Source organism: Limulus polyphemus, unplaced genomic scaffold (genome assembly GCF_000517525.1).
Source record: "Limulus polyphemus unplaced genomic scaffold, Limulus_polyphemus-2.1.2 Scaffold3624, whole genome shotgun sequence".
Taxonomy (NCBI): domain Eukaryota; kingdom Metazoa; phylum Arthropoda; class Merostomata; order Xiphosura; family Limulidae; genus Limulus; species Limulus polyphemus.
Window position 1 is genome coordinate 47,472 of NW_013669234.1, and position 27,485 is coordinate 74,956.

General features: G+C 32.9%; 1 protein-coding gene across 1 annotated transcript in view; it reads left to right on the forward strand.

Annotated features, from left to right (window-relative positions):
- The first annotated feature begins 6,082 nt into the window (after positions 1 to 6,082).
- LOC111088367 (glutamate receptor-like) overlaps positions 6,083 to 27,485 on the forward strand; it is a 24,250-nt gene continuing 2,847 nt past the window's right edge. Inside the window, exons 1-8 of the mRNA XM_022398279.1 lie at positions 6,083 to 6,141; positions 6,715 to 6,716; positions 12,702 to 12,776; positions 12,880 to 12,983; positions 16,339 to 16,429; positions 19,706 to 19,864; positions 22,564 to 22,714; positions 24,242 to 24,459. Of these exons, the coding sequence (XP_022253987.1) occupies positions 12,732 to 12,776; positions 12,880 to 12,983; positions 16,339 to 16,429; positions 19,706 to 19,864; positions 22,564 to 22,714; positions 24,242 to 24,459 (768 nt within the window). The 5' untranslated portion in view covers positions 6,083 to 6,141; positions 6,715 to 6,716; positions 12,702 to 12,731. The remainder of the gene's footprint in view (positions 6,142 to 6,714; positions 6,717 to 12,701; positions 12,777 to 12,879; positions 12,984 to 16,338; positions 16,430 to 19,705; positions 19,865 to 22,563; positions 22,715 to 24,241; positions 24,460 to 27,485) is intronic.

Below are 27,485 nucleotides of genomic sequence, written 5' to 3' on the forward strand. Positions count from 1 at the left end.
CAGTTTGTTGAATTTCGTCCAAAGCTACTCAAGTGCTAACTACGCTAGCCGTTCTTAATTTAAGAATAATAGGCTAAAAGGAAGGCAGCTAGACAACAACACCCACCGCCAACTCTTGGGCTACTCTTTTACCAACGAAAAGTGGGATTGACTTTCACATTACAACACCTCACGGCTGAAAAAGCGAGGATGTTCGGTGTTGAGATTCGAACCAGAGACCCACAGACTGCAAATCGATCGTCCTAACCACTAGGCCATGCCTGGCCAAAAGGTATATTTGTTTGTTTTAGGTTATCAACAGGTTATCTGTTCTGTCCACAACGACGAATCGAACCCCGGATTCTAGTCTTGTAAGTCCATAAACTTATCGTCGACCTACTGAGGGACTAGTGCAATGAGAAGTTTCTTGTTACTATGGGAAGGTTTTGCATTCGATACACCAAATATACAACTATCCACACTATTCATTAAGACTTAAAATTTGTTTCTTCATTCTCGTTGTTGTTGTTTTTTTTTAACCTTGAAGCCCAGATTTTACCGAATCACTTTTTGACGGCCACGTTTTTAAGAATGGGCAAAATCTACTCAACTCTTTGTAAACGATTCAGATCTTTATAGTTTCTAATTGTGTTTTTTTAATACGCATTTGTTCGTTTTTCATTAAAATCTTCTTGGATAGATCCTTTCCAGTTTATCGAATTTTAAATTAGTTTATTATCTTTCACGCAATTAAATGTTCTCATCTTGCCATTATATTATCATACATCTTATTATTCTTCCAGCAATGTATACAGAATCTCCAAAATTAGAAACAATACTTCCAGTATCATGTACATCCAATCACATGGTATGTTACAAAATTAAAAAAAAAAAGTACCAGTTGACGTACTGTTCAACGCACGTGACATTCCAGGTTTGGTGATAATTGATTCAGCGATTATGTTCAGTCAAACAGACACAAATAGATAGTTTAATTTAGTAAACATTTGCGTGTCATTATTGAAATACCTAATCATCTTTTTTTTATTTTGTTTTTAATTGGATAATTCACGTGTAAGAGGCATTCCTATCAAGTTAAATCTATATCATAAATATATCCTTTAATAGAAGAATGCCCCCAGTAGCACAGCGGCATGTCTGCGGACTTACAACGCTGGAATCCGGGTTTCGATACCCGTGGTGGGCAGAGCATTGTGTAGCTTTGTGCTTAATTACAAACAAAATAATAGAGAATATTATTACTCCGTGGTTAGAAGGAGGTAGTTTATATCAGAAATGTATCTTGTTGTAATAATAATTCATGTGAATAATCAAACAACAATACACAGTTCAGAATTTTTTTATTTGTTCTTCAGAGAAAGAAAAGTTTCCACCTTTTTTTCTTATTAACTCTTGCATAATGTACTATATTTAAATCACAATCATAATCCAACTGAATAATATATCTACTATGACCGACTCTTATTCTATCTGCATGACTCGAACCTTCTAGGCCCGGCATGACCAGGTGTTAGGGTGCTCGACTCGCAATCTGAGGGTCGCGGGTTTGAATCCCCGTCCCACCAAACATGCTCGCCCTTTCAGCCGTGGGGGCGTTATAATGTGACGGTCAATCCCACTATTCGTTGGTAAAAGAGTAGCCCAGGAGTTGGCGGTGGGTGGTGATGACTAGCTGCCTTCCCCATAGTCTTACACTGCTAAATTAGGGACGGTTAGCGCAGATAGCTCTCGTGTAGCTTTGCGCGAAATTTAAACCAAACCAATCGAATCTTCTAAAAATACCTTGGTTTTCATTTATTAATTCTATTGGACAATCTACTCAATTATTAAATCCAAGAGGTATTATAATTTTCTTGTTCTTGAAACCTTATAATTTTTTATTGGAGATATGCAAAAAGCTCATTAAATCGGGGAGAATTAGCAGAGAGAAGTAATTTTTCTCTGTATGGTCTTATTGATACCATATTTGGTCTTAATAACCTGTAACAATACGTTTTACTTCATCTACTAAATAATTTTCAATCAGAACCGCATCTCCACTACTATGACCTTTCTCGATAATTTATTTACTTACCATAAATTTCAAATCAGACTCTTCAAACTTACAGATTAAATTTGTGAAATACAATGAAATTATACTAACTGAAAAAAAATTAAAAAGATATTATTATACTATAATTTGTGAATATTATTATATTATAATTTGTGAATATTATTATATTATAATTTGCTTCCTACGCTCTTTGTGTCACATGAGTCTCTTTAACTATACAAGCTACTGCTTTCACCAAATCTATAATAACACTGTCTCTGGTTACTGAAAGTATCTTTAGTACAACTCAATGTAATTATACCCTTGATTTTCACGTTTCTGTTTTCAACTTTTTTAGCTGTTTTCGTACAGTTGATTTTTGTTCACATATAACTGCCGGACCTCATCTTTTCTTTTGAAACTTTACTTAACGCGAGTTGCGAGTCAAGCGCTCTAACTACCTAGCCATGCCGGGCATTCTTAAGTGATAGACTAGAGGAAAGGCAACTAGTTAACGCCACTCACCGTCACCTCGTGGCTACTCTAATCAAACAGTGGGACTTTACTGTCACTCTTATAACGCACTAACGGGGCACGAACCTGTAATCTGTTGTGCGCTCGGCCCTGAAAAACAAAAATACATCTTACATACAGGTAACTAGCACAAAAACAGTTATTAATGTTTGCAGTTCGAACGATTATAGTCTGCATTCTAAAATATTATTTCCAGCCGATACTACTGCGGATTTCTAAATTATAAAATAATTGAGTTATTAAGTATTTGGTTAGAATAATTGTCTCGTGAACTTTTATGGAAGGTACCTGAAGACGCTATTGCACGTCGAATTGCATAAAAAAGTAAGCATTTTCTATTGTGTCCTCCAATTGCAATTACACAAATCTATAGACAAGAGGTTAAAAATATGTTTAAAATTTCAAATTAACATTACCAAGCATCGATATTTCGTTTCTAAAATATTCTAGATTTTTCGAAGAATTGTTCATGTTATGATATTTACTGTACATATAAATATTTATAAGCCTTACAAAATATAACTGAGTTTTTGTGGGTTTTTTCACTACTGCAGCGCCATACAAATGGAAAAGAAAATACAAAAAGTAACTCTAAAGACGTGATATTTGCAGTCTTTAATTTACCTCATAATGGCTTGTTATTTACTCTTTTGTATACGTTTGATCTTTAAATAACTATAAACATAAACCATTTTCACCTATTTTGTTTTGTTACACACATAAAAGGCTGACAACGGTTTAAATTTCGCGCAAAGCTACACGAGGGAAGAAACGTCTATTCTTTGAAATCACTGAAACGTTAAGGATTTATTTTGTTCTGATGTAATGGATATTAATGTGTATCACAACTGTTTCTAAAACATTAGGATTAGACATTGCTGTTGTTATAAAAAGTTACGTTTTGTCGTTTAAGCGATTCCTGGTGGCAGTACGTAACATCGATGCCAGTTTATCCATCTAGAACAAACAATTTCAATCCGATTCCGATTAGTTTCGCAAAAACATAGTTATACTTAAGTTTATAATATTTAATGACCAATAAAATATCATTATTAATATTATAAAAGAAGTGAATAGAACTTATTTTTATTAGTGAACAAACTCTAACTGGTAATCGCCGTAATGTGCATAATAAAGTGCACATTGTTATTTATGAAATCGATATTTATACTGGTTTTAAGTTTACCTTCAACCCGAAACGATTGTGCTATATTTTCTTGTTTCAATTTGAATGTAGCGTATAATTACATACATTATCCAATATATTTGTTTATATTTACTATGCACGTTTAAAAACCTTCGTTTCCGGCTCATCAGATTAAAAGATGGAAAAGAGCTTTGACTGTAATCGCCAGTTGTCTCTATTTGTATATTTTTGTCGGTAATATAAGCATTTTAAAAACGATTTTTAATCAAGTGAAGTTACTTAATTTTTGATATAGATTCATTATTTATATCATCTAAGAAGGAACTGGTCAGTTTTGTTATAAAACTAAGTAACATATCAGAAGCTCATTATAATTTTATGTCATTACTATTTTCATGGATTACATAGTATTAACTTGGAAACAGTAGTTAATACTTTTTTTCTGTTAAAATTGAAATTCGAGATCTTAGAAAGTAAATTATTATTACTTATTTACAATACAATACTGGAGCACAGCGCCACCTATGCATAATATGATTCAAGTTTACCACCAAAAGAGCTGTGTGAATGCCATTTATAGTAAATATGATATAGTGTTCATGACTTCTTAACCCTTTCGTCACATTTTTTGGAAATATATTTCGTTATTTTGTAGTAGTTGTGTCGGTTTAAGTTAATTATCGATATATATTTGTATATGTATGTCCCTTCAGAAATTACTTTTTTCATATATAACAACGTTTCTCCGCGAGTCATGTCCGAAATTGCATAAAAATAATAAAAAAATATGATTTATAGAAAAAAAATTTGTGACATTAAATTTATATGAATTAGAACATCTAATTTTGGAATACATATTTTCATGTACGTAAAATATTTTTCCAAAACAAAAAAATAAAAAATCGAGAGGCTTGGGGGGGGGGATTTTTAAATTAAAAGGGGGTCCTCAGGCTACTAAAGTTTGAGAACCGCTAAAATATAATTCAGAGCTCTTGAACACCTACCTTAAGTTTTGTATTGGTATTTGCTTTCTTCTAGGTTGAAGTTAAAGTGGTGATATAAAACATATTCAAGTTTTGTTTCAGACTTCTGTACCATGTTCTATTTTATTTGTGCGACGAGAAATCACTTCCTCGACCACGTGTTTCGATCTCATACTAGATAATTATGTAAAGTTCAACCAATCAGTGAATTCATAAAGTAGACTGAAGATTTATTGGTTTACGTTTCCTTAGGATTTCGTAAAGTTAGCTATAGTTAAGACTATAAGAGAACGATAGTTCATTGCATAATTTCTACAAAAAAAATAACTTTTTATATATTGAAAAAAGAAGAATAAAACAAACAGGGAAAGAAGTAACAAAAAGTTTCGAACCTCTAATTGTTATTTCCACTGGTAAAACAAACACTTGTCAATTTTGTATAACTACTAAACAATGAAAAATTGAAATAAAGACTCACGACTGTACTTTGAGATTCACTTAATAAGTGTTTTATTCAATTGAGGTGTTTTCAAAGTGTTTGTATTATTTGATAACGCATGTTGAAAATGGTTTAATCATATATGGCTTTATGTGTATTTCCCCTAAATTTGTTTATTGAATTTTAAGGAAAATCGCTCGAGGGCTATATATGCGTTCCTAATTTTGAAATGATAAACTAGAGGTAAGGCAGCTAGTCAACACCACTCACTCACTCGTGGGCTACTCTAATCGAGTAATGGGGTTTAATCGTTACACTTATAACGCACCCATGGTTCCAAAGTGCGGTGATGGAGTGCGAACTATAAAACCTCAGATTCACAATTTGGCATGCTGACCACTGAGCCTCGATCGGATCATTCCTATTGTGATAACCCAATTGGTTCGTCGATAAGTATGAAGGCGTATAACGCTAAAAACCGGGTTTCGATACCCTGGTGGGCACAGCATTGTGTAGTTTTTGTGCTTAACAACAAACAAACATATTGCGATATGCAGACATATTATATGTTTTGTACCTGCTTTTATTAATATAAAACGTTTTAAAAACTTGTTTAGTTAGCTTTTATACAAATTTGGCAGAACCGCGTTATCCAGAAAACTGTTAAAGTTGTTTCGTTCTAGTTGCTATTGTGCCATTGTTGTCTAAAGTAGATAATATCTACTCTATCGAAGCAGGTATTGCGGTAACATCACACATCCATATTGAAAGAGTCAACGAATGTGATATCCTTTGCTGGTCGAGTGGATAACATCTGTATGTTACAGCTGACGAATGCTTTAATAGAATGACCAATTATGTGGTGATGCCATCGCCTAAAGTGTATTCGCAATCTCATCACTTTAGATCTCTCTCATTTCTACTTTCGCAATCTCGACGAAACCCAGTCTTGAGAGAAAGAAATTTCCGACCGACACGCCAGACCTACAGAAATGATTGTATAAGCGTCTTTGTAAGTATGCACACCGTGTTTTATTTTTACTTTTGTCAGTGAATAAAATTATTGTTATAATTTGTTAGCAAACTTGTCTGGTCTCCTTATTTTTTCATAACAGCTTAAATTTCAGGCAAGTTTTCAGAAGCAATTACTCCTCATACTTTCTGTTCGATTCTACTGTTATCAAGCAGATCTATCCAATTCTTGTGCGGAAATCAGTCTTACCTGAGAACACCAGACTAGGAAAGTTAACGTGAAAAGTAATGTTTTATCTTGAATACTCCTGCCATTTTTTTTATGTTTCAAAATTTTTGATTTATATATATTGATTGCTATAGTATTCAGAACTCTGTAGTAAACCCATTCAGTAGTGTATCCAGGGGGCTCTGATTACGCGGACCCACCTTCTCATCTTTTTTTATTTTTCTATTTGACAATAGTATAAAATATATTTTCAAAAGGGTTTCAAGTTTAAATTTTTATTATCGAAATTGTTATAAAATCCGGTAAGTCTAAGGGCTTATAACGCTAAAAATCGAGTTTCGATAACCGTAGTGAGTATAACACAGGTGTCCTGTGTAGATGTGCTCTTGATAACAAATAAATAAATCATTAAAATGCAGTTTCAAAGTTAACCTTTCGTTGAAATTTTGAAGGTGATGAATTGTTTGTCTAACTTATTGTAATGTTTATTTTAATAAGCTTTTTGAAATCTCCACTTCAAGCATCATTATTAGTACTTTGTTATATATCAGGACTTTGATTTTAACCAATGAAGATAATTTCCTATGACAGTGTCTTTGTCTGGAATAAACCAGTGAGGTTGCTACGGCAGTATTTTTGTCTGGAATAAACCAATGAGGTTACTATGACAGTGCCTTTGTCTGTAATTTACCATTGGGTTCATATGACAGTGTCTTTGTCTGGAATAAGTAAGGAGGTTCTTACGGCAGTATCTTTGTCTGGAATAAACCAATGAGGTTCCTATGACAGTGTCTTTGTCTGTAATAGACCAGTGATGTTCTTATGACAGTGTATTTGTCTGGAATTAATCAATGACGGTCCTGTGACAGTTTCTTATATGTTTTAAATATCTTCCCCAAAACACAATGTGATATTCAACTTCATATATTTTTTAAATATCTCGAGTTAATTTATTGAATTCGTTAACTAATCGTTAAAAGGAAAACAAAACAAAGAAAATTACGTCGTTAACAACTTATATTCCCAGTACATCTTCCTCCTACACAACATCCTACCTTATTCCTTTTTGAAGTCTGATTAAATAACATTTAGTGGTCCCAGGAGATCATAGTGTATTGTTTATTTTACTAGTAATTTCTGTCTGTGTTATTCTAATTGAAACTTACAAGTGTTGTTTCACTAGAGCCACAATGAGAACCATAATTTTTACTTAATAACATTTTATACTAAGTGTTTCAAACACTACAGTACCTGAGGGGTTAAATATGTTTTTGTCATTCTCAATCACAGTATATCAAACCTATTCCAGAATGAAACTAGTGCAAACACCATATATTTTCGACAGTGTTTGTTGATTTTCTAGCAGACTGACAGGCATTTTATTCAAATAATCAGTGACAAAAAGCTATTCAAGTATTATCATATTGTTTTGTACCATGTCCAAACTTTCCTGAATACAACCATGATTCTCACTCTGACTCTAGTAAGGTTTAGCTACTCTGAGACAAGTAAGTTTTTAAGATTTAATCATTTTAAGGTGATATTATTTATAAATTATCCTGTATGTATAATATCAATCACCGCAACGATTGTTTATTTTAAACAAAACGTTATTTCTCTCTCTCTCTTGTTAAATGTGATGTTTAATTTATTTCATTCGGTACGTTTCAAGATGTATTCAGTTACTTACTTAACCGTCGTTTTTGTTTTTTGTTTCATATCTGTTCCACAGATGGTACCTAGACTTTAATATTAATATAACATACTTTCAATATTTGATTAAGCTAAAATCACGAACGTCTGCGTTTGGATATGGTTGGTACATCTATCATTTGTGTTCTAAATGTTTGACTGTAAAACTTTACTTTTAGAAATTTTCTGTAATTGCTTATTATACTAGTTAGAATGATTTAGCAAAAAATCACTAAATAAAGTAAACATTGCAATCCTGTATTTTTTAAACAAGTAAAAATATTATATTGGCTCGTAAGTTTTTAGCATACGAAAACGTCACGTGATCAGAACAATCCAATAGTAATTGTCCTTCAGTTTTAATCGTTACAAAATGCAATTACGTACATCATGACAGAAAAGGGATAAAAATCCAAATCTTATAAAAGCGAACAATGTACACCGTGAACATTTGTATTCTGACAGAAACTTTGAAATATAAGCTGGGTAAGTTGAAACCAAATACATAACTTGACATTTTGTAATTTGAGGTCTTGTAAGAAGAAAATGATAGAATCAAAATATACTCCATTAAAACTTCGAGGCTCTACAGAATATAAATATAACAAAATTCTAGAGTTTTTTGTCAAAATTGGTTGATTTCAGCAGTGGTAATTATAACATGCAAAAATTTATACTTTTTTTGGTCAGTGATAATTACGTTTAATTTAGATTAACATTAAATTTGTTTTTTCTTTTGTATATATCTTATTTCCTCGTTGTTTTTATGAGTATCTTTACGTTTTTCAACTATATATGTTTCATGTGTTTCTTAATTTATAATATCATTATTTACACCTTTTAAATTTACAACTCTCACTCTTTTTTAAGTGTTTCTCTAAACATTTCTGGTTCTTTCTAGTATTAACTTTTTGTCTCTGTTTATCATTAACTTATATATTTTCTTATTTCATCTAATTTTGGCACAACCCTCGATTTTTTATGGGAGCGTTTCGGTCCCCCTCAGTGGGTAAACGGTAATTTTATGGACTTACACCGCTAAAATCCGGAGTTCGATTCCATGTGGTGGACAGAGCGTAGATAGCTTATTGTATAGTTTTGCCGTAAAACAAACAAACTCTAGTCTTTTCTTTGTTATTCACAAATATTATTTTGCTCAAACTTTCCTTTTTTACGTCTGTCTTTTCGTATATCTCCGTCACACCAAACATGCTCGCCCTTTCAGCTGTGGGGGCGTTATAATCTGACTATCAATCCCACTATTCGTTGGTAAAAAGGTAGCCTAGGAGTTGGCGGTGGGTGGTGATGACTAGCTGCCTTCCTTTTAGTCTTACACTGCTAAATTAGGGACAACTAGTGCAGATAACCCTCGTGTAGCTTTGCGCGAAGTTCAAAACAAACCAGACAAACCTTTTCGTATATTCAACCTTTTAAAATCTGCCTTTAGTTTTTATTTCACGTTTTCGTGTTAAGAATATTTGAAGCCTAGAGTTATTAATCTTGCACTCAGACTACCCCTCTTCGCTTCCTATGCCAATACATCTGCGTTTGTCATAAGATTTTTTAAAAGTTACATTATTGTAGTCAGCTTGACTTGACAAAAATCTGGTAATTATAAATCTTGGTTTTAAGTTAGTTTTTCTTTTCTTCATCTATATGGTGAAAACTTAATCTACTTAAAAACAACTTTCTAAGAAGTTATTTGTTATTATCTGCCATAAACTTTATAATTCTGAGATAGTGAAACATTTATTTATATTACAGAATGTTTTTATAATATTTCATTGTGGATCGAGCGTAACCTATTGGTTAGAGTATCGAACTGCCCTTAAAGAGTCTGAGGTTCAAGAATTGATACCACAGAACACGGCTTCGTGTTATAAAAGTGGCAGTCAATCCCGTTATTCGGTTCAAAGAATCAGACAAAGACCTTGTGGTAGCGGTGTTCTTATCTAACTGCCTTTTCTCTCTCTCCAATGCTTTAAATCCTAGGTGTCTCTAACATGGCCGTTTAACCCAAATGCATATATATATAATGAATCGTCCAGGTTAAAAATTCACACTTTTATTTGAACGTCATTACATACGTATATTTAAACAATCCTAAGCTTCAGTATTTAGATCCAAGGATTTTGTCCGCCAAAGTGCGAAGAAATACAGTTCTATAATTTAAAAATTTATGGGTTTTTTTCTTCCCACTGTTCGTTTGTTTAGCCAAAGGGAAGAAAAAAAGATTCATGTTCAGGGTCTAAAGTGGGAAAGCCTCTATCTTTTTATATTGGTTAAAGGTTATAGTTCATAAAATAAGTTGTTCATGTTCCTTCTGAAGTTATAAAAATTAATTTACACATCACTTCATTTAATATTTATCTTTCAAAAATTATTTCTTGAACGAGTATATCAGTGACTCTTTTTCAGTCGTTTCCTGATGAAAATAAGCTGTTGACCTTTGACATCCTCGTCGGTTCCGCTGCACAACCTTTTTGAATTCCTATCTTTGACCGTTCTATCTCCATTGACTGGGGGCTTGTAATGCTACAAATGAGGTTTAGATACCTGTGGTGAGAAGTGCACAGATAGTCCATCGTGAAGCTTTATGCTAATTAAATAAACAAACAAACATTATGTGGAAGACCAGTGCCCTCGATAATCTGCATGTCAGAATAACCCTGTTCTCTGCATTTCACAAAATGGTTTTATTTGATATTTTTCCTGCATCTTGTAATGTAGAAATGTCTTCAATATCTTATCTATATTCAAAGTGTGGTAAAATTCAACATATATATAAATTGGCCACAAATTTGCTTCAGTAGCTTAATTAGTCAATTTCTGTACTATATATACAAATAGTATAGCCTAAACGATTTTGTAACAACTCTTACATTTCATCTTTCTGGACGTTTCAAATGGATTTTGTTCTACAGAAGAAGATAACAGAAAGGAAAACTCACCAGCAAGATTCTAATGATCTTCGTAGATATGATATTAAAAGATAAATCTCAGTCGACGGAGGAGGCCATTTCGTTTTAGAAATAACTCTAAGAGAGATACTAAATGTGTTCAATTACGAGCAAGGTGGCTGGAATAAAAAACAATTGGAGCGCTTTATTAAAAGTCAAGAAAAAGTTTTTAAAAACACCAGTTATACCGTGTGAATGAACAACAAAAAACAAAGAAGTGCTGTATTTGTGACGTCATAAGAAAGTAAATCATGAGACTGAGAAGCTGTTACACTGAAAATTACACTCCACTCATCTGACCAAATAATCAGACTAGATATGGCATTAAAAGATATAGGCATGTTTTGAATGTACAAATGATAAGTCTGTTTGTAATTAAGCACAAAGCTACACAATGGGCTATCTGTGCTCTGCCCACTACAGGTATCGAAACCCGGTTTCTAGTATTGTAAGTCCGCAGACATATCGCTATACCACTGAGTTCTCGGTCAGTTTTCAATGGCTTCACTCTTGTACTTCGTCTTTCCAAACTTGATGTCTTAATGCGGTGTTAAAAGCCAAAAACTGGAGAATAAATGTAAACTATTAAGACTAATATTTAGAGAAAAAAAAACACACTTAGCTGGAAATGTTTTTTCCCCACATTGTTCTTAGATACTTATTTACAGATTTCAAATTAGAGACGCTAAAAAGAGCATTCCAGATTAATATTTTGCCTATCACAAGCTACTGACTTCACTAGAGCTTCTCAGCAGGGCTAGACAATGACAATCTAAAGTCAGATTTTTTTTGATAATTTCATTCCTGCAAGGGGCTGGCGAGCCACCAAAAAAGTAAACCCTCTCTTCGGCCAGGAGATGTAGCAAGTATGATGTGAATGTGGAGTACATGAATCTAAAGCCTATTTTTTATATGTCGTTTCATTAAAGGAAACTGACGGGCCAGCATCTAAAGTCTATCCGAAATGATATTTATATATGCAGTTTAAACCATTAATATTACGGCTGGCAAAGAACGGAAAACCAATACGTTAAAATCATGTTAAACTGCAGACTTTTTTTTTTCTTCACATTTATTTTAATTATAGCATTCCGAGTTTCAAATCACAAGTTTGTAAAAAATATCATTTTAATTACATACATTGTTCAGTTTTAGATCCTTACTTTGTTCTCTGCAAAACATTAAAATATTGACTGGGATGATATATAACTTTCTTTTTAGATGAAACTATGCGCTGTGTAAGACAATTTCCACTACCACATTTTTATAATTTTCCTACGAAACAACAATCATTGTATTCTATGAAGGTTTATATTTTAGATATTATTACGCTTTTGTGGTTCCTGAGGTTTGATATTTTTTGAGAATGTTTCAGTCAAATTTCGCAGGCTGTCTTCAAGTAATCAAAGAAGACTTACTATATAATATCTATTTGTGCGGAAATGGTACTTTGATTAAAATTATTAAGCTATTACGTCATACTTATATTGAAAGTCCTTGTAAGGTTTTACTTTGATCTATCTTAAATTGCTCAGTTATTCGACGAGACCCTATAAGTAGTTACAAAAGTTTTGATACATCGCTTGATTCTTCAGAATCAAATGACATGCGTAGTAAATTAGAATAAATATTCCCTTTATACAAGCAGTATACAGAAAGTGTGATTGAGGATATGAAGAAAAAGCAACATTATGATAATTATGATTTTTCTAGATACCCTTGGAGTCGTGTTTCCTAACCTCAATGCGTTCCTCTCGGTGGACCAATCTACGTGTTGCAGTCGAAGGGGTAAGTATAGACTTGTAAACATTATAAGGAAGTTATATTAATTTATGGTAAACTCCACATAATCAAAATACTGAATCCGCTCCGTTTTCTACGTGTATTTTAGTGGTTTCCATTTATACAAGTGACACGTGACCTTGGTGACGAGATTAAGATAAGTGGACCAATGGCAAAAGTACTGGAACACCTATCTCGTTCTTTAAATTTCAAGTGAGCATTCTGTTTCTTGATTTCAAGTCCCAATAGTTTCCAGTCTTATGAAAATATATACGAAAACATGAATATACTTATTCATTACTTAGCGGTTGAGCTAGGATTATGTTTTTAAGTGATTTGTAACTTTGTGATTTTTGTGTTCTGATATTATAATATGTTATATCCTAAAATGTTTTGATTTCTGTTAGAAATGTCAATATTTACATAACGTTGTTCCATATTTTGTTTTGAATTAGTATTAACTCTACTTAAATTCTCATTAGATGAAGTACACTTATATACAATATAAGTTTACTTCATCATAAGCCACCCAGTGGCACAGCAGTATGTTTGTGGACTTACAACTCTAAAAACCGGGTTTCGATACCCACAGATAGCCCATTGGATAGTTTTGTGCTTAACTACAAATAAACACAAACTCGTACCATACATATTTGTATTTAATTGGTTTGCTTTTAAAAAAACACGTGGTAATTACACCGGTCTTCCTTTGTAAACACACTATATTTCACTTCACTGATTTACGAGAACATGTAGTAAGTTTACTCTCTCACATAATTATAGATATATTTATATGTTAATACGTTCTATTCCTTGTCGAACTACTAACATTGTATCACTATCCAATGATACATTTTCATTACAAACAGCCCCCCCAGTGGCACAGCGGTATGTCTGCGGACTTACAACGCTAGAAACCGGGTTTCGATACCCGTGGTGGGCAGAGCACAGATAGCCCTTGTGTAGCTTTATGCATAATTAAAAACAAAACAAACATTAAAAGCATTAATATTACCCTATATACTACAAATTAAAGCAAGAAAAATGTGTTTAAGATACATTAAATATATGTTTACGTTCACTATCATTTATATATCATTGAAGTGACTGTATGCTTTACAACATAAATGTAGAATTTTTCACTGAATACATTTTAATACAGTCAGAGCTATGATTATGCGTAACAGAAGTCTGTAAGAGAAAGTTGCTACATGTAGTATTGTTAATTTGTTCTTTGTCGTATCTTAATACTGGCGGTATAGTTATCCTTATAATGTAACAAAATATATTACAATTTCTCAACTATGAACACACCCTATAATATGACAAACTACTCGCAAGTAGTGGCTCATCCAAGAGCATCCGCACAACTAGTACTCCAGTCCATGCTGGATCGTGCTCCAGGCTTCCATCGACTGTATCTTAGTTTGTCCAGCGATGACAATACTATCATGGGGACTATCGCAGTTCCATTTTATAAATACTTTCTGAGCATATTTATGCATCTATGTATAATAAATTGTTTTCATTTTCCGATATCGTGTTTATAAATTGGGATTATTGTTTGTTTGTAATTAAGCACAAAGCTGCACAATGGGCTATTTGAGCTCTGCCAACCACGGGTATCGAAAACAAGTTTTTAGCGTTGTAAACCCGCAGACATACCGCTGTGCCACTGGGGAGCTTCATAAATGAATATCAACTTATATTCATAATTCATAATTTTTTTTCAAACATTTTGTTGAATAGCGAACCAAACGTACTCCGAATGTATTTTTAACAACAACCATGTAAAAAGTTTGGTTGAATTTTGCCATCTTTAATAGTACACCCAAATTGTTTAAGATAAATAATAACAACAAAATAAAACTCAAGATTGTTTTAATTCTCTGCTGAGAAAGATAGGAATTATTTATCATTCATTGGATATTTGTAAGCCGTTTATAGTAATAATCAAATCTTTGCACTGCATTTATGACTTCAGCTTCGTTGTCTTACTTCTTTTATACTAAAAATAACATTGCTTCTAAAAAAATTAGTTTGCTTTTTTTAATGATTGTGTCATTTTTTTCAGGTTAAGACGAAACCCCATGAATATTCATAGTGAGATGGCAACTATCTATAAAAGAAACACTTGTATAAAATGTATTGGTGACTATACAATCTACTTATGTAGCTCAAGTGTAGTGGACGACGTTTTAAAAGTCTTCAGTCTTTACCTGAAGATGAAAGGCGGAAGACTTTCGAAACCTCGTCTTCTACACATGAGCTGCATAAGTAAATTTTATAGTCACCATTATATTTTATACGAGTGTTTCTATAATAGGCAGTTGCCGCCCACTTCACATTCGACTCAAGCTGAAGTCTTTAAGTACAGATTTATTCGAGGTTATTGTAGGGGGATCTAGAAGTCATACGTGCAAACAGTAATGATTTTCTCATCACTGAACAGAACAAGGCTAGATTGTGATAAAACGAGACGCCGTGAATTGCCTCGAAATAGCATAATTTGCTTGTTTGTTTGTTGATTTTCACACAAATCTACGCGAGGGCTATCTGCTCTAGCCGTTTCTAATTTTGAAGTGATAGACTAGAGGGAATGCAACTAGTCAACACCGCCAACTCTTGGGCTAAATTTCTCCGAAGATAATAATGAGATTTAATCATTACTCTTATAACGCACCAATGGACCCAAAACAGAAATAACAGTTGTTTTATTAGATTATATAATTTTTCTTCCCCTAAACCACATTAATTGATCGTTCACAATAAATGAACACGTGCATTGCCAAGTAGCCTAATTTTAATCAGCTTAAAACAACTTTCTTACACATATATTGGTACAACGTTTTTTTATTGTGTGAGTAAAGTTACACTTAATATGTTTGGTATATTTACGTTGTGTTTATAACACAATTTCTCTATTCTTTCACGGCAGAAGGGTTTCGAAGTTGTTTAAATAACGTTCAAACTATGGATCTTACGCTCGTGTTCCGTTGTCGCCTTCCTATGATGTAGCTTATAACATGGGACTTACTTGTGCACGTGAGATAACAAATTCCATGAGCAGGTGTAAAAGAACTAACCAAAATAGGGGTAAATCACTCTTTTTTTTCTATGAAAATACATAAGGAACCCCAGAAGTTATTATTTAGATTGATAATTAATTACATTATTGATACCCGTGGTGGGCACAGCACAGATAGCCCACTGTGTAGCTGTGTGCTAAACTACAAATAAAAATTATTGATGGTATTTTTCTTTAAATCTTTATTAGATTTGTATATTAAGAACCCTGTAACCAAGAGATTCGAAGATCTACAAGCAATTACGTACATAAATCTACAAAAATATGTTTAAAAAGCCGAAAGAATTAGAACCATTTTGGTTATTTTAGGGTTAAGCGTTTATACGTCTTATACGCAACACATTGCTGTTTCTAACAGTTCATTCATTAAGAAAGTTGTTTTCTTTTATAACATAAGAGTAAAGCACTCGTTGTGTGTGTGTGTGTGACGTGAGAGTAAAAAACTGTCTATTTGTTTTTTTCCTCTCAAAAATGGCATAGCTACACGTTGATGACGCCTGTCGATCACTACTGGGGTATTAAACTACCTAAAGGAAATTGGACGGGGATGGTGGGGATGGTGCACAGACAGGTTAGTTATACGTATCTGTCTACCTGTTTTTGTTTGTTTTCCATATGATCTAGGATTGTTCATCAATATTACAGGTAATTGGAGTTATCTATAACTGTATATGAAAGAGATACCTTTAAGTTATTGAATACGTATCTTACAAGACCATACGAATAAAAACTAATCATGTTCTAAGAACAAATGTCTTGTAAAGTTTTGGGTAAAAAATTATAATTGGCATACAACTACTTTTAAGTTTCAATTGCTGAACCGTTTTTATTATTCATTTTTCATTGTTACAATCATATTAATACATATCTACGTACACTCACGCTGCCACAGTGTAAAATTTATAAACTGTCCCCATATGCATATAAAAAAAAAAACATAATTCTGAAATACTCTGGTAGCTTTATGACTTCGTATCTGAAGGTGAAACTGCAATGATCCACCAATCAATCAAACATATCACACCATAACAAAATATAACGTAAGCAAAATAATCAGTTGAAATTATCCACAAAATAAACCTAAAACATTTTGGTAAGAGCCGGTCAGTAAACGTTTGAACTGTATTGATTAATTTTTAAAAGTGAGACACTCTTGTTTTCTTTGGAAAAAGGCTGTAAGTGGCTCAGCGGTAAGTCTTAGGACTTGTAACGTTAAAAATCCCAGAGAGCAGATAGATCATTGTGTGGTTTTGTTCTTAATAACAACTTCGAAAAAACCCCAAAAAACTTAATGAATTAGTTTACTTGCTGTTAAAAATCCGGTACAGAGTAGTTGAAAAGATATTTAAAAATATCTCCAATGTCTTAAAATATTTTATAAAAATCACAGAGAACAGATAGATCATTGTGTAGTTTTGTTCTTAATAACAACTTCGAAAAAATCCAAAAACTTAATGAATTAGTTACTTCTTGTTAAAAATCCGGTACAGAGTAGTTGAAAAGATATTCAAAAATATCTCCAATATCTTAAAATATTTTCTGGTATCCTATTGCGAGGTTTTTTAGGATCTGTGGTCCTCTGAAATAGCATCCAAAGAGGCCTACATCTGTAGGAATAATACATTTGTAACTAAGTATATAAAATAAATGATGTAGAGATAACGATAATCATATGATTGATATCGTTTTAAAATATCAGTTAAAATATTTACTTCCATGGTGATGATATCGATTCTTTAATATTGCCCGTTAGAGTTTATTTTACTTCTTTTTTTATGGATTTTAATAAATACTTAGTTCAAACTATTTTAACTTTATAATTTTATACCTTTGTATATTTATGTTATACTTTGGTATTCGTTTTGGATTAGTGACTTATTACAGATTCATACTTGCTCATATGTAATCTGGAATGTGTTTATATATTCTATTTGCAGTGCAACGTCAACTGTTATACTGCAGTTATAATGAAATATGTAACTTTAGATAACATATATTTTCAAATGAATTACACAGCCCTGCGATGGTTTTATTGTCTTGAAATTTTTACATGTTCTACGATAATTCCTGTACGCTAAATGCGAAAATGATGTCCATTTTTCTCCATCACGTACAGATGTTTCACAAAACATCATAACGCAATACATAAAACAAAGACCACAACACGTAGTTTTGAGACTAAAAGACGTAGATTTCACACAAAAAATCAGGATGAATGAGGATGCATATTCGTTTGACATCAATGTTTTCCCTTTTCTTCAGTTTGTTTGTATTTTTGTAAACAAACATAATAATAAAAAAATGTTAATTGTGGTAAACGAAATAATAATTTGATCTAAGTAAGAGTTGTATTTTTTTCTTCCCAATTTGTAAAAATTTCTTACGTGATAGAAAAAATAATAATATTATTTTCGAAATCTGCGTAGCTGAATTATGGAAAATTCGTTATTAAAACTAAAACAACTTTTATGAAGTTTGAATTCGCAGGCTTGTGTTATTAACAGAATCGGGACTTATACGAAACTCAAAGATGCGAGTTAACTAAAAGTATTTGACAGAAAAAAAAAACTAACATTAGTCCTTGAAGAAGCATACATAACAGCACTGAAGCATAGCTTATTTAAAGTTCGGGGAATAGATGGAGCTACAGTCGCAAATTAGGATTTATGGAGCGTTTGTTGTTTAAATTCAGTTATTACAACAATCATCCTTTTGCTATTTTATTTGAAAAGATAGCAAAATTTCAAAATGTCTCAAACAACAGAAATCACATCTCGGTTTGCACGCACACACACACACGTATTTTCATATGTTTTTCAACTTTAAAGCTGCCTGAAATACTTTCACTAATGCACATACGCGTACAAAGACACAGACAACACGTCTTTTCACGAGTTATTTTAAGAACTGGAATTAGGAAAAACCACCACTTCTTCTACCGAAAAATATTTTTAGACCTTGTGTAGTATTTAACCATTACACGTCACACTTTCAACATTGTATAGCTTTGTAATAGTTGAAAAATGCTTTCTTAACAAGCGTTGCTCAAGTTTCGTGATCGTCTAATTTAGTATATATACATAAAAATAAATGTATGTTGACTGATGAAAAGTTTCATTGGCTAACTGGAGATTTTAATAGATCTTGGAATGATTCCTCTATGGGCACGATGAGATTTTCATGGCCAAATAGACATTTATTACTATTAATATGTGCTTTCTGTTCTGACAGTTGTATCAAATGAGAGTGTTGATTTTTCTTTAATGAAGTTCTTATTATAACCTCAAGAAACATTACATTTAACTTATATTCATAAATACAATTCAACAAATTCAACCAATTTCCATTTTTTTATTGTTTTAAAACGTAAGTAGCAGGTATAATCACATTGCACATATTTTAGAAAGCACCTTGTTTGATGAAACTGATATAGACATGTGTCTAGCATTTTAATAGATCTCCATCATGTGGTCTGGATTGGCTATAAGCGAATTGTACTCCGCTTTTGGCATCCAACATTTTAGTAAAACAATATAAAAGGATCTAACTCTTTCGACGCACAAGACATTATTGCACCATGACAAATGCGCATAAATTAATTTTTGATTCATATAACACACCCATTGCGTTTCTGTGGAGCATTTGTTTTACTAAAAATATCTAATTTAAATTATTTCCTTCTGATATACGGAATAATTGTTAAAGTTATAAACAGTTTGACATAAGCTTTCTTTTAAGAACTATTTCAATATTTGAGATATCACCATATTTCAATAATTAAAATAGCATTTTCAATATTAAAAAAGTATACAGTTTTTATACTTCCTTCTCTCTCTCTTTTTCTTAGGAGGCGGACATTGCTTTAGGTTCTTTCACCATCAATTATGATCGCTACCAAGCGACGGAAATGACAAACACTTTTTACACTGGCCAGTTATGTGTGTTGACAGGACCACCACAACAAACAGCAAAGTTCTTTAAGTACTTGTTAAGTTATGCTTGGGAGGTCAGTGGACTAATGTCGCAATAATATATGTATATTTTTAGATTTTTGTTATCAAGATCGTACAGAATGTCCCAAAAATGTTGTTATTTTTTGACTATTTAAATATACTTTATTGATTCATGACACTAAAAAAATAAGCCCCCAGTGGCCCAGCGGAAAGTCGAAATACCAATAACGCTAAAAACCAGGTTTCAATATAAATGGTGGACAAAGCCCAAATAGCCCATTGTGTAGTTTTGTGCTTAATAAAAATCAAATAAGAACTTTTGAAGGGGTGTCTCCCAGTATGTCTGCGGACTTACAACGCTAGAAACCGGGTTTCGATACTCGTGGTTGGCAGAGCACAGATAGCCTATTGTGTAGCTTTGTGCTTAATTAGAAACAAACTTTTGAAGGACCAAAAAGTTGTGTAAACCATGATAAAACGTTAGCGCTTTAGACAGATGGTTTTATCGTTTTCAAGGGTAAAAGTCTTGCCATTATTCCAAAAGAGCGTTATATCTTTACCTTTACGTCTGAAGAAGATAAGTTTACCCTTCGAAAACGCTAAGATCTTATCGTTGCCTTTTACCCGGAAAAAGACAGGTCTACCTATCTAAAGCACTAGAGTTTTATCTTTTTGTGTGTGTGATTTACATCTTGTTGATAAATTGAACTCATGGTCTGTAAAATGAATCAAATACCTCTTATTATTATTGCAATATTTGGAGTTTCTGTCTTGATTGGTTTTAGGATATGCATGCTAGTGAGTAATCTAATACATAAAACGTTTATAAGAATGTTTTCAGGGCAGTGGGAATAAAGTTAGATTATTTCTATAGAAGAATACAATTCTGAAAAATAGAATCATGTTACCTATAACTTAATATCAGCCTTTGCTACCCTTGTAATGTTCTTTAGTTTTTACAAAAGAGGTATCATTAAATGTGCTGAGTTTTTGTACTTGAACATGCTCGAAACAAAAATCAGATGATTGGAGCCACTGTGTAGAATAATAAAATACGTTACTGCCCAAATGATATTATTAATATAAGAATATTGAATTCGTTAATTTAATTTTTATGCATATGTTTTCATTTTGTTGGCTCATCCTTCATAATCTTGTACTGGGTAGCCTACAACACAGTGAGTTGAAAATCCACCACTAAAATTCTCTCTATATATAATACGCTTGCATTTGTCTGTCCAGAACTTTTTCGCAAATTGCTGGATCAAACGCTACAAATCCCATATCGTTAGCAAGGCCTTTGTCCGAGGAGTCCAGATTTCATACTGGCTTTTCCAGTCAAAATTATCTTACATGTTTTTTGTTTAGTCAAACTTTTTAATGCAACGATATGCTACACGATGACACAATGTCATTGTCACTAAGTGACGACTGGCTTCGACTTCAACTCTAGTTTTTGTATTTGCAAAATATTTCACACAAAGAACACTCGCGTGTAATTAAAAAAAAAAACAACAACAAGAACATTACACTAAATACAATTTATATGGGCTTTCTCGACTTATTTAGGTCTAAAATACGCATGTGCAGTTCGTTCAAAACGATATATTTATCACTTTGTGAACACGTATTCAGACGTTTCTGCACATACAGCTAAGTTTTCATTCATTACAACTTTACGTTTACATTACTTTGCAAAGATTTAGCTTCGGTTAGTTTCATAGACTGCTATAAATACATTTTAACTAGTTGTTTTTGTTTTTTTACTACGGGTTTTATTCTTTGTTTTTTGTGAGTTTCCTTTGTTTCATCTCATAAAACCGTGTCATACACTGAACGCTCATAACTGTTTCTTACTCTGTATCATTACTATACTGTTAGCCTTTACTAAAATAAAGCTACGTACGTGTAGTTTTTTTAAATCAAGTTACGTCTACGTGAGTTTGTTTGTCTGTCTACGTAAAGTTTTTTCAAATAGACCAGAAAATTATCCATCTAACACATAATGCCTCCAAGAAGGCGAAGTTTAAATGGCGTGCGTGAAAATGATAGAATAAAGAAAATTCAAGAGAAGGGCTTAAAAACTACCGCAAGAGTTTTGCGGGTCGCAGCTAGTGATTAATTAATTATGTCAAAAAAAAATGAAATGTCATACAACTTGATTTTTCACATGGATATTCTTGATTATTTTGTATATTTTAATAAATCACTGAATTGTGTTAATATTACACATCTGCAGCATTACTGTTTGTTTAAAGAAATAACTAATTCTAAGCAAAATACTAAAAAACCTTATTTAGTATTATTTATTACTTACAATTCGCATAAAACTTTACTAACAAAATTTCTTACATCTATTTAACTTTGGGTCACTTTGTATTTTTGAAATTTAATATTTTTATAAACGTTCATTTCAAACACACTAGCCATTAAACACAGACTAAGGGTGGTGTGTTGTTTTTTCAGCGCAAAGCTCCAGAATGGGCTATCTACACCCTGTCCATCACGAGAAATAGAGCCCCAAATTTTGGCGTTGTGAATCCAGAAACTTACTGTTGACCCATTGTGTAACAGCCAAGCTGATGAAACTAATAAATGTTTTAATGAAATGAAATTAAGAATGGTTTCGGTACAAGTAATATTTGTCCGGACAATGTATTTATGTGTAGAAAAAAAATTAACAACGAATAAAGGAAAGAGTTCTTCATAAGTTATCTTAATTTTTTTTTCTGAAAAGCATATTTTATTTTAGGTATGGTTATGTTCATTGATGACTCTCCTGGTACTGGTGGTTATCTCTGTCAGCTTTCTAAAAATGAATGAAAAAAGATATTCACGCTCAAACTGGATGTCTTTAGCTTTAAGGAACCTGTGGTCCTTCTGCAAGCTACATCTCTATCAAGGTGTGTGTAAAACAAGACTTTATTTTATTTATCATAATTTTTTTAAATAACCTAATGTGTCTGATCATACATATCTGAGAGACAATTAAATCTAGAGAACAAGCTGCACAATGGAAACGGTAGAATGTACCTGTATAGGAGAGGTCTCTGATAATATAGGACCATCACTGCAGTGGGAATGCACCGTCTAACAAATTTAACTTCTAATCCCAAGCCTCACATCCGAAATATAATTAAAAACCTATGTGAGTTTTTAAGCCTAAATTTCAGTAAACTGCTGCTATGATTCATCGTCCACAGTATGGGCTGTCTGCGATATGTCAGTCGCGAAGATCTAACCCACATTTTGGAGCTACAGCCCTCAAGTTTAAAGGTGACTCACTCGGGAACCATAAGTGACGTAACAAAGTTTAACTAGATAAATAGATAAACACAGACAGACAGACAGATATATACGTATACATTATTCGAGCGAATGATTATCTAGCTTTTCAGAAGTTGTGACTTTGTTTGAATTAGCTAATAAAAGAAATCAACTGACAGAAAAGGGAAGTAAGAAACTAAAAAGAAAAAGTGGATAAATTACTAGTTGGACCTTCGATATGATTGTATTAATATATATATATACATGTATATATGTGTGTGTGTAAATGAAGAGAAATAATTTTATATTTCTACATCAAAAGCGTATAGACGAATATTCAACACTTTATATAACAATATTGTGTGAATACAAGAAATAAACAAACCAAAAAAACAAAAACCTAAAGATAAGGGGCAAAAGCCGTCCACGTATACCAGGCAACAGTATGCAACATAATGAAAAATTATCTCTGTCTGGAAAACCGACACAAGTTTTTTACACGACATATCTGTTCAACCGTTTCATATCTCAAGTAGCTGGATAAATAAATGGATATTCACGCGAAAACATACTGTTCAAGTTGCTAGACGCAATGTCTATGGATTTCTGCGTGATCGGACTGTTGAAATGAGATCTGGAAAATTATCGTCCTCGTACACTAGATAGCCTATGGGAAAAATTCAGGGTGGAGGGATGTGCTTTGGACATGAAAGCCTTACGATGGAGCCTTTTTGAATAAAGACTATGCTGTCGAGTTGTTGTCAGATATAGCAATGACAGGACGTGGAGGCATGAACTGTAACGACATGGAGATACTCCAAAATCGATTTTATTGTAATGTACTCAACCTCTGTACACATATATACATTTAATAAAATATAGATTTTAGCTACCGTGGAGATCCTCAGAAGAAAATATTTTATTTATGCACGTGAGTTCCATATAACGTAAGATTCACGTCTTTACTCGTATAACTTGTAAATAATATACATTACATATATATATATATAACTAATGCTCAACATAATATCTGTTAAGTTAAGTTAAGTTAGTTTTTGGTGCTTTGGATGACCGACGTATTTATAAAAAAGTAGTTATTTCAGCCAGGTCCAAACTTAAGATTGGCTGGACCTACTTAATTACGTATTTATTGGTCTGCAAAGGTCTTTCCGAGATGGAGGAGAAGAAGATCAACAGATTGGTACTCTCTTCCTGGCTTTTTGCCGTTTTCATGCTGATGAGCAGTTTCAGTGGCCACCTGGAGTCGTCACTAATGGTCAAGGAAGACATTAATGTGATCGACAGCCTCGAGGATCTCCTTAAGCACCCACACATTCAGCCGTTAGTGGAAGCCGAAAGTATACTGGAAGCTGTGTTATCAGTAAGTATGTGAATATTCTTTTGTTTCGTTGGCTCATATAGGTGCATCTAACACTCACCCCCACCCATCAATGTTTGAATGCACGTAACATTGTTTGGCTCAGTGCTTAACGAGCCTGATAAATTTCGTGACAAACTACAACTCCATATGACATGACAGAATATTCTTTGTTTGTTTGAAGTTAAACACCAAGCTACACAATGGGCTATCTGTGCCCTGCCCACCACGGGTATCGAAACCCTATTAATAGCGTTGTAAGTCCGCAGACATACCACTGTGCCGCTGAGGTGCATGACAGAATATAACCGCTCCTTACGTACAGCCCAGTTAATACACCCCTCTTTCAAAAAAAAGTTGAAAAAATAAAACAAACATGCACCTTACTGGTTTAAATCAAACGCCATTAATGGGACAGAAAAACGAACATATTAAATAATTTTAAACACTTAATTAGAACTTAGTTGTTCCTCATAAGTGACAAAGAAGAGAAGAAGAAAACGTACTCTCTTAACTGCTAACTAAATAAAATGGTTTGTTTTCTTCTACAGCTCTTCATATACTTTCAATATATGTGTGTATAGGTGTAACTTGCCTCTGTTGTTATAATTAATGTATAATTCATGCTCTGTTCCATTTGCCTCAACTTCACACTTTATACGCCTTATGATCTTGAATTAATTTGATGTATGTTTTTTATGAAAGGATAAATTTTCGGATGCTTATAATCTTCTTCAAGCCTCAGTTGCATCAAAAAAATACATAATCTGGTTGAAAGTAACACGCTAAGACGTCTTATTTGATGTGCAGTTACCTTATTTGAACTTTATCATTTTATAATACTGATAGTGAAAAATATACGCATTTTTCTCTATTGAAAAAAAAAAAAAGGTTTTCAAATATTCTCTTGAAAAATCAATCTTGAATTATTGATTAGCCTGTCGGTCTGTGGATCGACAGTTCAAAGCGTGATGCCTTTGGACATTTTCCATGTTTTAAGCTGTGAGCACAATAAATAAAGTTACGGCCAATTCCAGTCAAAGAGCCCTTGTGGCGGTAGATGATGCTGGTTGACTACTTTCCCTCTGACCAGTAGTTCAAAATTGGGGTCAACTATACCTGAATCCTAGGAGTCTCTGACCTGGGCATAAGATGCTGCTAATATAGAAAAATATTTTTCCTTTATTCAACTTTAGTTTGTAACTTATAATGAATAAATAGAAATTTGAACATGCATACTTTATCAAAGTTGAACTAAAGCGTATTAATAATTTATATTGCAAAGAAAAACGAAGTTTAAAAAACGATCAGAGACAGCGTTTTTACATACAACCCATAATACTTCAAACGTTGGTATTTTATCCAGGTGTGTTTACTCTTGTATGTTTAACATGATTTTTCTGTATGCTATGTTTCTTCATTATTAAAATGAAGGTAAAGTCATGTGTCCCACTAAACATCACAGTAGACTACTTAAAAGCTTATAGTTAAGCTCTGTCATATTAATAAGGTATTTGTTGTTATTTTATACAAAAATATGCATTGTTTTAAAATATCCGTGATAATGATGGGAATTTTATCATATTTTATAGACGTCCTCGTTTTAGGTTATTTAGAATAATTGTTTTTATAACACGTCTGTTTTAAAGAAATATAACCATCCTTTAACTGTGTAATCTTATTTGTGTTTTAACCATAATTTAACCGATGATAGATGTAATCATATTGGTGTTTTGTTTTAGTTTTTTTTTTAATTTCGTGCAAAGCTACACGAGGGCTATCTGCGCTAGTTGTCCCTAATTTAGGAGTGAAAGACTAGAGGGAAGGCAGCTAGTCATCACCACACACCGCCAACTCTTGGGCTACTCTTTTACCAACGAATAGTGGGAGTGACTGTCACATTATAACGCCCCCACGGCTGAAAGGGCGAACATGTATGGTGGGACAGGTATTCGAACCCATGACTCTCAGATTGCGAGTCGAGCGCCTTAACCACCAGGCCATGCCGGGCCATTGGTGTTTTAACCATAGCTTAACGTTGGCTAAATGTAATCTTATTGATGTTTTAACCATAGTTTAACTGTGGATAAATGTAATCATATTGTTATTTTAACCATAGTTTAACTGTGGATAAATGTAATAATAGTTTAACTGTGGCTAAAATGTAATCTTATGGGGATTTTAATCATAGTTTATGATTTAGTGTTATTTGAACATTGGGGTCCATGGACATTTTTGAATAGCAGTCTGCAAGTCATCTGCTCCCCCCTCAGGTGGTTCAGCAATAAAGTTTGTGGGCTTATAACGCTAAAGACCGGGTTTGATAACCGTGGTGGGCAAAGCGCAGATAGCCCATTGGGTAACTTTGCACTTAACGATAAACAAACAAACAAGCGTTATCAAAATACTGCAATAACACAGAAAAACTAAATATTCTGAACGTCGTATAATATAGATTTATTCTTTGTTTTTAATAATTGCTACAATACTCAGGACATTTTGTATCATACTGCGTAAGGCAGGAAGTAGTATTATATTCGCTATTAATAAATAACCAAGGGAAGAGATATTTCAACGGCAACTTATATGTTTTATTATGTCTAAATGGTTAGCATTACAAATAAAAATAGGATTTTTCAAAGGTAGTCTTTGGAAAGATAGAGATTCTACTTAAATGTACCCCTTTATCAATTTGTTAGTCTCGAACCTAGGTCATATTCGACAGAAAAGATGGTAACAGTAACATGGAGTGAAAAGGCGAGAACTCTGTAATATAAAAATAACGACAGAGAAGCTAACCATTATCAAAGGCCGCGAACAAAACTTTTAATATTTGAAGCAAAGGCGTTAAAATGAAATAAAACAGAATAAAATATACCTGTTAAACTACAAATGCGTAATTTTCAAACTGTAAAAATACTTACCAATTATATAAAAACTAGGTGTTTAAATGAATGCTTTCTTAGTGAAAAACCACAGTAAACGGAACAAACTGTCGGAAGTCTGATATTAGAGAAACTAGTTTCGAC